At 36.6% G+C, this 11,948-nt stretch overlaps 1 protein-coding gene across 1 annotated transcript; it reads left to right on the top strand.

Annotated features, from left to right (window-relative positions):
• Positions 1-3,624: 3,624 nt before the first annotated feature.
• On the top strand, positions 3,625-4,630 carry LOC101348469 (olfactory receptor 12D3). The gene has a single exon (XM_004387094.2). The coding sequence runs from the start codon at positions 3,677-3,679 to the stop codon at positions 4,628-4,630; it is 954 nt and encodes a 317-aa protein (XP_004387151.1). The 5' UTR covers positions 3,625-3,676.
• The last annotated feature ends 7,318 nt before the right edge of the window (positions 4,631-11,948 follow it).

The raw sequence follows: 11,948 nt of genomic DNA, 5'->3' as shown, positions 1-11,948 counted from the left end.
GTTAGATTTATTCCTAAGTATTTTATTTTTTTAGGGTCTATTATAAATGGTATTGTTTTTCTGATTTCCTTTTCATCATTCTCTTTACTGAGCAGCCTAACTCTTAACCACTGTGCTACCAGGGCTCCAATGTAAGCATTAGTACTGTACATTTCCCTCTCAGCACTACTTTAGCTGCATCCCACCTATTTTGATATGTTGTATTTTCGTTTTCATTCACTTGTATGTATTTGTAAAAATTCCTTTGAGACTTCCTCTTTGGCCCATGGATTATTTAGAAGTGTGTTGTTTAATTTCCGCATAGAGCTTTACCTATTGTCTCTCCCTTATTGATTTCTAGTTTCATTCTATTATGATTAGATAACCCACTCTGTATGACTTTAATTCTTTTAAATTGAGTGAGATTTGTTTTATGATTTATATTGGTGAGTATGGCCTGCATGTCCTATATATGTTGTTCAAATCTTCTGTATCCTTGCAGATTTTCTGTCTAATAGTTTGTCTTAGTTATCTAGTGCTGCTATAATAGAAATACTACAAGTGGATGGCTTTAACAAAGAGAAGTTTATTTCCTTACAGTAAAGTAGGCTAAAAGTCTAAATTCAGGGGGTCAGTTCCAGGGGAAGGCTTTTTCTCTCTGTTGGCCTTCTTCTCTTCTGTGTTCCCCTGGACTAGGAGCTTCTCTGCGCAGGGACCCTGGTCCAAAGGACGCGCTCTGCTCCCAGCACTGCTTTCTTGATGGTATGAGGTCCCCCTGTCTCACTGCTCACTTCTCTCTTTTATATCTCAAGACATTGTCTCAGGATACAGTCCAATCGTGTAGACTGAGTCCTGCCTTACTAACACAACTGCAGCCCATCCTCCCTCATTAACATCATAGAGGCAGGATTTACAACAGATAGGAAAACCACACAATACCAGGAATCATGGCCCCGCCAAATTTACACATGTATTTTTTGGAGGACATAATTCATTCCATGACATAGTTCTTGCAGTTGCTGAGAGGAGAGTGTTGAGGTTCCAACAATAATTGTGGATTTGGTTATATCTCCTTTTAGCTCTCAGTTTTTGCTGCGTGTATTTTGAGGCTCTGTTATTTGGTGTATGCACATTTAGGATTGTTATGTCTTCCTGGTGATTTAATTATTTTATCATTGTGTAAAGTCCTTCTTTATCCTTGGTAATTTTCTTTATTTGAAATCTACTACTTTATTTGATATTAATTTAGGCATTGCTTTTTTTTTAAATAATATTTGTATGATATATCTTTTTTAATCTTCTCACTTTTGACTTACTATATTGCTAAATTTGAAGTGAATTTCTTAGAAACAATACATAGTTGCATCATGCTTTCTTTTTAATCAGCTTTGCTATCTCTGTTTTTTGATCAATGTGTTGAGACTATTTATATTTAAGGTAACTATTGATACATTAGAACTTAAGCCTGACACTTTAATACTTGTTTTCTGTTTGTTTCCTCTGGTTCGTATTTCTCTGTTTATCTTTTATTGCCTTCCTGTGGGTTACTTGAACATTTTTAGGATTCCATCTTGATTTATTTGTAGTGTTTTTAATTGTATCTCTTCGTATAATTTTTATAGTGGTTTCGTGAATATTACAATATACATATTCCAATTTCACTTGAATTCAAATTCATCGGTGTAAAGTTGTTCATAAGAATCTTATAATATTTAACAGTGACAGGATCTATAGTGATATTATTTTTTAAATTGGTAATTTGAGTTTGTCTCTTTTCTCTTTCTTTAGCTGTCTAACAGTCTTGCTGAAGTCGATCACTTACACTAATTTTTTATCTTTTAATTTTTTTATTGCACATCTGTTTTATATTTCAATAGTAAATGATTAATATTTTTATGATTTCCTTCCTTCTACTTTCTTTACATTTAAATTACTGGTTTTATTTATTTATTAGCTTCTTGAAATGGAAGTGTAGGCTATTGATTTTCAACATTTCTTCTTTTTTAAATATGAATTTAAGGTCAACAGTTATCCCTCTGTTTATCACTTTAGCTGTATGCTGAAAGCCTTGATAGGTCTTATCTTCACTGTCATTCGGTTCAAAATATTTTCTGATTTCTGTTTTTGATTTCTGCTTTGGCCCATGAATTATTTGGGTGTGTATTCCTTAATTTCAAACACTAAGTAAGCTTCTGGGTACCTGTTAGTTATTGCTTTCTAATTCTGTTGTGGTCAAAACACATTCTTTGAATGGCTTCATCTTTGGAAATATTTTGTAGCTTTTTTTTTTTAATAGTCAGCATATGCTTAGTTTTGTAAACGTTCAGTGTGCACTTAAACATAATGTAAATTCTGTTCAGGTCCAGTATTCCATACATGTTAATTTGTCAAATTTATAAATCACGTTGTTCAGATTTGCTAGATCCTTACTGACTTTTTGGCTGATTTTTCAATCATGATTGTGGATTTGACTATTTCTTCTTTATTTCTGTCAACTTTTGAAGCTATTTTATTGGGAGCTGACATTGAACTATGATGTTCTGGACTGATTATTAGCAAGGGAACCTTGGTGTTGTTGGATGGGGGAATATAAGGGTAGCTTTTCTAATTCCTCAGCTCGTGAGCTCCCTCTTCTGTTGATACAGGGATAATTCTTTTCTTTTACAAATGGCAATGCTTCCTTTGTTCTCTTTACACATACTATGCCTTTTCGCTTTATATCCCAGAGTGCTTGTGCTATGCCTTGTTGTTTTATTTTCCCTGTAGAAACTTCCACTCACTGTGGGGGACTCTCTTTCTGGGGCTGAAAGTTTTTTAGATGTTTTTAAAGTTCTCATATTGTTAGGACCTCTCACCATTCCAGGTTTTTCCCAACTACATCTATGACCTCACCCCATAGCACAGTCTTGTGACTCTTAGATTATGCTGTTATTTTTTGTCTATTCTTTGAAGTTTGTTAGTTTTTGTGTCTCTTGGTTTCGCTGAAGTCTTAGGTTGGCAGGTTGTTGTTTTAATCTACTGTTGCTTTATGCATTTTAGGGGAAATGGGGAAATTTCCACTAGGCTAGATCTGTCTGCCAGAACACAGATTTTATAAGTTGAACACCTATTCCTTTTGCTAAAGAATTAATTAAAAATTCTAAATATTAAAAAAAATTGTCTACTAACGTAAAACATAAGGTTATGGTCACATGTTCTTTATATCTCTCTGATTTATTATAATATGCTGCTTTTGTTAGTCTAATATCATTTTACCGGTTCAGCATTTATCATTATGTCAGTCTTAAGTTTGTCTTAAGCAAATTTACGTCTAGCATTGTTAATCATTCTTTACACTGTACCTCATCCCTACCAAAAGACAACCAAGCCCATTGCAATCGAGTGGATTCTTTGATATGTTGTTGCAATTGAAGCCAACTTGATAGCTTTTTTTTTTTTTTTTTTTTAAATAGGACAGAGTAGAATTGCCCTATAGGATTTCCACGGCTGTAAATCTTATGGAAGCAGACTGCCACATGTTTCTCCCGTGGAGTGGCGCCGATCTTTTAGTTAATAGTCAAGCACTTAACCACTGCGCTGCCAACTCATCCCTAGGTGCTTTCAAATGGTAAACTTGCTTCACTTAACTCTCACAGTGTTAACTTAAAATTTCAGAACAATTAACTCCTTGTTACTGTTATATTTGCTCCCCCAAACAATGGAGAATGTCACTACAGTGAATGAGTTCCTTTTACTTGTTCTGACCAGTGCTTTGGAGTTACAGCCTTTCTTCTTTGTGATATTTTTCATCATTTACCTGATAAATTTACTTGGAAATGGAGCTGTATTAGTGATTATTATCTTGGAGCCCAAACTCCACTCTCCTATGTATCTTTTTCTGGGAAACCTTTCTTGTCTGGATATTTGTTACTCTTCAGTGACACTGCCTAAGTTGCTTATAAACCTCCTCTCTTCTCAGAAAGCCATATCCTTCTCAGGCTGCATTGCTCAGCTCCACTTCTTTCATTTTCTGGGAAGCACAGAGGCCATCTTACTAGCTATTATGGCCTTTGACCGATTTGTGGCCATTTGCTACCCACTCCGCTACATGGTCATCATGAACCTCCAGGTGTGCACTCTGCTGGTAGGTGTAGCCTGGCTCACCAGCTTCTTTTATGCCCTGATGCATTCAGTCATGACTGCACGCCTGAACTTTTGCAACTCTCAGAAAATTAATCATCTCTTCTGCGATGTCAAGCCCCTCTTGGAATTGGCCTGCAACAACACACTACTCAATCAACGGCTTCTTTCCATTGTCACAGGCAGCATATCCATCGGAGCTTTCTTCCTGACTCTTCTCTCCTACTTTTACATTATTGGCTTCCTTCTGTTCAAGCACCAGTCCTGCAGTGCACTCCACAAGGCTCTATCCACTTGCGCCTCCCATTTCGTGGTGGTTTGTCTCTTCTATGGAACTGTGGGGTTCACATACATTCGTCCTGCCTCAGCTTCCACCATGATTCAGGACCGGATGGTGGCCATCATATACAGTGCAGTCACCCCAGTGCTGAATCCACTGATATACACTCTTAGGAATAAAGAAGTGATGTTGGCTCTGAAGAAAATCTTTGGGAGGAAGTTTTTGTTTAAAGACTGCCGGCAGCACCACTAAGACTAATGATACTGATATCTGGTTTCCCTTAAGGCTTTTATCCCTTTATCTGCAATAAATGAATATTGTACCTGATTTCTATTTTTCTCTCTGGAATTTGCACAGCTTGTAACTATGTTCTGCATTGATTTGTGCATAATCAGTTTTTATTCATCCAGTCATTTACTTAAGAGATCGTTATTGCACATGTATTTTATGTCAGGCAGTGTAGTAGGTGCAGGAAACACAGAAGAGAACCAAACAAAGTTCACTATCTCATTAAACCTGTATTAATATAGTAGAGGGACAAACAAAAAACAAATGTCAGGGTAATTAAGTACTGTTGTTAGCTGCCATCCAGTCAGCCCCAACTCATGGCTACCTCATGTACAACGGAACAGAATGTTGCCTGGTCCTGTGCCGTCTTCATGATCATTGGTATGCTTAATTCCACTGTTGTGGCCACTGTGTATTTTGAGTGACTTCCAACCTAGGGGCTCAGTTTCCAGCACTAAATCGGACAATATTCTGTTGTAATCCATAGGGTTTTGGTCAGCTAATTTTAAGAAGTAGATTACTAGCTCTTTCTTCCTAATCTGTCTTAGTCTGGAAGGTCTTCTGAAGCCTGTCCATCATTGGTGATCCTGCTGGTATTTGAAATACTGGTGGCATAGCTTCAAGCATCGTAGCAACATTAAGCCACCACATAGATACGACAATAAGCAAAAATTTCACTCAGTAAGCCTACATACCTACATATAACAACTACAGCATACAGTGAACGTTCATTCTCATAAAAAAGTTAAAGACCATGCTCTACACTATTTTGCCTCATTTTCCCACCACTGGGTTATAAAAGAAGGAAGAAAAAAAGTGACTAATGAACCAGGCCTAAATTGGAACTTTGAGAAATTATGCAATAATTAATATATATATATATATATATCAGATTTCTTTCAGATTCTACCCGTTGGTATTGTTACTGTTGTTGTTGAGAATATACACAGCAAACCATACACCAGTTCAACAGTTTCTACATGTACAATTAGTGACATTGATTACACTCTTTGAGTTGTGCAACGATACTCACCCTCCTTTCTGAGTTGTTCCTCACCTATTAACATAAATTCACTGCCCCCTAAGGTTCCTATCTAATCCTTTGAGTTGCTGTTGTCACTTTGGTTCCATACAGTTCTTAAAAGAACATAATGTGCAAGGATGACATTGTTGACTAGTTAAGCTAGACTATAGTTTGGTTTTAAGAGACTTCAGGGGATACTTTTGGTTTAAGGTTTAAAGATTATCCCAGGGCGATAGTTCAGGAGTTCATCTAGCCTCCATGGCGCCAAAAAATATAGAGTCCATGAAGGTTTGAAATTCTGTTTTGAAGTTTCCCCCTTTTGATCAGGATTCTCCTATAGAAATTTTGATCAAATGTTCAGTAATGGTAGCTAGATACCATCTAGTTCTTCTGGTCTCATGACAAAGGAGGCAGTTGTTCATGGAGGCAATTAGCCACACATTCCATATCCTCCTCCTAATCCTGACTCTTCTTCTTCCTCTGTTGCTCTACACTAACAGAAACCAACTGTCATGCCTTGGATGGCTGCTTGCAAGCTTTTAAGACCCTAGGCACTACACAACAAGCTAGGTGGTAGGACAGAGGTACTAAACATATTATTAGGCCAATTAACTGGGGTGTCCCATGAAACTATGATCCTAAACATCCAAACCACGGGACCAAATCCCATGAGCTATTTGGTTGTACATAAGCATCCTCAGCAGCTACTGTTTGTTTGTTTTTTTTGTCATTGTTGAAAATATATCTATCTCACAATTTTTGCCAATTCCACTTTTTACAGGTGTACAACTTATTGATACAATTACAATAATCAGTTGTGCAACTCTACCCTTAATAAATGCAAGTTTTTCACTACCATTACCCCACACCACCTTTTCTCCTTCCTCCTGCCCCTGGTAACCACTAATAAACTTTGGTCTCTATACATTTGCCTTTTCTGGCTTTTTATATAGGTGAGGTCATACAATATTTGCCCTTTGTGATTGACTTACTTCATTCAGCATAGTGTCTTCAAGCTCCATCAATATTTTAGCATGTATCAAGACTCCGTTTCTGTTACTTCCATTGTGTGTATGTACCATATTTTGTTTATCTATTCATCTGTTGATGGCCGGGTAGGTTGTTTCCACCTTTTGGCTACTGTGAATAGTGCTGCAATAAACATTGGTGTACAAGTCTCTGCTTGAGTCTCTGCTTTCAAGTTTTGTGGGTCTATGCCCAAGGAGTGGAATTGCTGGATAATCTCAACCAAATTTGATGTCATTATCTTGGTTTTATAGCTGTGGAAAATGAGAAATTGGAGATGGTAAGTAACTAGTTCAAGGTTACAGTGCTAGTAAATGGTGGAGCTAGGATTACAAATCAAGTCACCCTGAATACAAATGCTGTGCACTTAGCTGTGATATCACCCAAGAGAAGATCAGAGTATTCAAACTGAAGAATCTATAGAAGATTAGAAGAGTAAAATCATGCAATTTTGAGATTTCATCAGTTTAGCTCAGTTCGTTTAACCACAATGAAAAGAAAGATCTTGAGTATGTGAAGTCTGACACTCTCTGTGGGACAGGAGAGAAAGGAACCCATTCAACTCTCAAGGCTCTTACAAGACTTACTCTCTTTCACCACAGACCACAGCAGTGGCAATTAGGCTGAAGCCTTTTGCTTCCTGAGACCAGAACTAACCATGAGCAGTGGGCATCTGTTTTGTCTGAAAAGCCAGTGCCTTGTAGTTACTATAATCAAGTTATTGAAGTAGTTACTTTGGAAAATGCCTTTTGTAAGACAACTTAATTGTATGTCACATAGGGTCTCATTAGAAAGGAAGCATGTAAGTGTGTATTATACAGTTGTGTATTATAAGTTAATTGGATTCCATGAGGCCATAATGCTTAAAATTCTTTGCAGTGTTAAAACCGTTTTCTCTGAAGAGTTCAATAAGCCCACATGCCATACTAAATTCCTTTTCAAGACATTTTCCAGGAGTTGTAGCTTTTCTGGAAATTCCTTGATGTTATCAACCAAACTTTGATGGCAATTGAACCAAACCCTGCCTCTATGGGCAGGCTACATAATAAGCGGCTTTGAAAGAATTATTCAGAATAAGACCTCCCAGAGGGAGCAAGCTGATTACTTGCACACATTGCACATGTTTTGTAATTAAAAAGATAATCACTGCTATTAAAAAGGGAAAGGAATTTTGGAAACCTTCCTAGGTGTGTATTGTGTCTCTAGTCAGAATGTAAAAACTGTATAACAATATGAGCTCTATAACATGCTCATACTTATTACAATATACATTGACTTATTCAAACATTGAGTTTGGTCTGCCCTGCCAGATCATTTTTGTAATGATGACAAAGTCCCATTACAAAACAGTCTCCCATTTGCACTGCTTTAATTGAGCCAAGGAATGAATTCTATTCAGTTAAAATAACATTAGACAGAGCTTTCTAGGATTTTCCTTTTTGATATTTATGTTGTAATATTCATAATATGAAAATTTACTGTTCTCTTATTCAATAAGCCACTTCATGTGCTTCTAAAATTGTGAAGGACAATTTTCAAAGGTGATAATATAGTTTTCTTTCAAATATACTGGTCTATGTCTAGTAAGTGGTCTATGTCTAATTAGTTTATCTGTAACTAAATCATCTACTCTTACTTCCATTTAGCTTGAGAAAGCTATAAACATATTATAAATTTGTGCTTTCGAAATTATACAAGTCAGTGTCAAATTTTATTTTTTTAAGGGCTCAGACTAATAATAATTTAAGTTTTATTAGACACCAAGAAAAGTGATAGAGGAAGATGATAGTAAAGTTTTAGTATATATACTCTTTTAGTATTTTATAATGAAGTAGTGCTATAGTTCTCATTTACTTAATTACGGTGTTGGTGAAGAATATTTAATGTATTGAATATACCATAAACTGCCAAAAGAACAAACAAATTTGTCTTGGAAGAAAGACAACCAGAATGCTTCTTGGAAGCAAGGATGATAAAACTATGTCTTACATACTTTGGACATGTTATCAGGGAGGATCAGTCCCTGGAGAAGGACATTATGCTTTGTAAAGTAGAGGGTCAGTGAAAAAGGGGAAGATCCTCAACGAGATGGATTGGTGCAATGGCTGCAACAATGGGCTCAAGCATAACAACGATTGTGAGGCTGGTGTCGGACCAGGCAGTGTTTCGTTCTGTTGTACATAGGGTCACTATGAGTCGGAACCGACTCAACAACACCTAACTATAACAAAGTTCTCATTCTCTTTTTTTCCCAGAGGAAATTTTATATGTATATATATCTGCTGTGTATTTCAATACTTTTATTACAAATGTCTTTATTCTCTAATAATATAGTCATTTGTAAGCTTTTCAACTCTAATTGCCCCTATATTAAAGGTCTGAACCTGCCACGAAAAAAAAATTAATCATTATGCTTCTTATATTTATCCAAGTTGATGTGTATGTGTGTGTGTATATTATTCATAATGATACAGGTCAAAAACTGAGATCAAAATATAGCAATGAAGAGCATTCTAGAAGGAATAAATGAAAGTAAAATAAAATTTTTTATTTTTTCTTATTGTTAACTGATCTAACAGATAACAGTTTGATCAAAATAATAATAGCATCAATGTATTAGATGATTATTGCTTATGGATAAGTTAAATGAATGACAGAAATGTTATAAGAGACAGGAGGGAGGAATTGGGAATACTCTGTTATGAAGTACTTGCACTATTGATGAAGTGGTGTAGTGTTATTTGAAAGTGGACTTGAATTAATTGTAAATGTATATTGCAAACTCTTGGGCAACCCTGGAAAAAATTTAAAAAGGAGTATAATTGACATACTAATAAAGAGAGAAAATAGAATCATGTAAAATGTTCAATTAAAACCAGAGAGGGCAGAAAAAGAGTGGAAGACAAAAATAAAAAAGAAATAAGACCATGGGCAATGAACAGAAAACAGTTACAAATATGGTTGATAATAATCCAACTATATCAATACTCACTGCAAACATGAATTGTCTAAATACACCAATTAAAAGATAGAGACTGTCAGAGTGGATATAAAAGAATATCCTAGTTGTCTACAAGACACTCACTTTAAATATAAAGACACAGGTAGATTAAAAATAAAAGGCCGAAAAAATATTTCACAACACTCATCAAAAGAAACCTAGAGTGGTTATATTATTTGAGACAAATCCAACTGCAGAGCAAGGAAAATTATTAAGAATAAAGAGGAGCATGCAGTAACAATGAATAAGTCAATCCTTCAAGAAGACATAAATCTTTAAAAAAAATTTTTTTTTATTGTACTTTAGGCAAAGGTTTACACAACAAATATTTTCTCAGTAAACAGTAGACCTATTGTCTTATGACATTGGTTAACAACCCCACGACAAGTCAACATGCTCCCTTCTAGGCCTTGGAGGACTTTTATTTTTTTGTGTGTGGAAATATACATAGCCAAAGATACAATATTACAAACATTTCTACATATACATTTCAGTTACATCAATTATGTTCTTCCAGTTGTGCTGCTATTCTCACTTTAGATGAAAGGTTTACAGAACAAAATAGTTTCTCATTAAACAGTTAGTACGCATATTGCCCTATGACAATGGTTAAGAACCTCACTACTTGTCCACACTGTCCTTACACAACCTTGAGTTCCCTATTACCAGCTTTCCTGTCCCCTTCTGCCTTCTAGTCCTTGTCCCTGGACTGCTGTGCCTCATTAGTCTCGTTTCGTTTTATGGGGCTGTCCAACTTCCGGCTGAACGGTGAACCTCGGAAGTGATTTCACCACTGAGCTAAAAGGGTGTCCAGGGGCCATACTCTTGGGGTTTCTCCAGTCTCTGTCAGGCCAGTAAATCTGGTCTTTTTTTTGTGTTAGAATTTTGTTTTACATCCTTCTCCAGCTCTGTCCAGAACCATCTGTTGTGATTCCGGTCAGAGCAGTCATTGGTGGTAGCCAGGCACCATCTAGCTGTACTGGACTCAGTCCGGTGGAGGCCTTGGTAGCTGTGGTCCATTAGTCCTTGGAATAATCTTTTCCTTGTATCTTGTTCTCTTCATTCTCCCTTGCTCCTGAAGGGAGGAGACCAGTGGAGTATCTTAGATGGCTGCTCACAGGCTTTTAAGACCCCAGACACTACTCACCAAGGTAGAATGTAGAACGTTGTCTTTATAAACTGTGTTATGCCAAATGAGCTAGATGTTCCCCGAGACCATGGTCCCCACAGCCCTCAGCCCAGCAATTCAGTCCCTCAGGGAGTTTGAATGTGTCTATGGAGCTTCCATGACCTTTCCTTGTACAAGTTGTGCTGGTTTGCCCAGTACTGTGTACTGTCTTACCCTTCACCAAAGTTACCACTTATCTATTGTCTATTTAGTATTCCCCCCACCTCTCCCAGCCCTCGTAACCAACAATGATTATTACTTTTTGTGTGTCAACTTTTTCATGAGTTTTTACAATAGAGGTCTCATACAATATTTGTCCTTTTGTGATTGACTTATTTCACTCAGTAAAATGTCTTCCAGTTTTATCCATGTTATGAGATGCTTCACAGATTCATCATTGTTCTTTATCGTTGCATAATACTCCATTGTGTATATGTACCAGAGTTTGTTTATCCATTCATCTGTTGATGGGCATTTAGGTTGTTTCCATCGTTTTGCTATTGTGAACAATGCTGCCATGAACATGAGTGTGCATATGTCTACTCCTGTATTTCTCTAGGATATATTCCTAGGAGTGGGAGTGCTGGATCATATGGTATTTCTATTTCTAGCTTTCTAAGGAAGCGCCATATCATTTTCCAAAATGGTTGTATCATTTTGCATTCCCACCAGGAGTGTATAAGAGTTCCAATCTCCCACTGCTCTCCAACATTTGTTATTTCCAATGTTTTTGATTCGTGCCAGTAATGCCGGGGTGAGATGCTAACTCATTGTGGTTTTAATTTGCATTTCTCTAATGGCTAGTGATCATGAGCACTTCCTCATGTGTCTGTTGGCTGCTTGAGTGTCTTATTTGGTGAAGTGTCTGTTCATTTTCTTTGCCCATTTTTTAATAGAATTATTTGTCTTTTTGTTGTAGAGGTGTTGGAGTTTCTTGTAGATTATGGAGATTAGACCTTTGTCTGACTTGTACTGTCCAAAATTTTTTTCCCAGTCTGTAGGTTCTCTTTTTACTCTTTTGGTGAGGTCTTTTGAAGAGCATAGGTGTTTGATTTTTAGAAGA

The sequence above is a fragment of the Trichechus manatus genome, unplaced genomic scaffold (genome assembly GCF_000243295.1).
Source record: "Trichechus manatus latirostris isolate Lorelei unplaced genomic scaffold, TriManLat1.0 scaffold00180, whole genome shotgun sequence".
NCBI classification, from domain to species: domain Eukaryota; kingdom Metazoa; phylum Chordata; class Mammalia; order Sirenia; family Trichechidae; genus Trichechus; species Trichechus manatus.
Note: the sequence above shows the minus strand (reverse complement) of the source record. Positions and strands in the feature narration are given on the sequence as shown.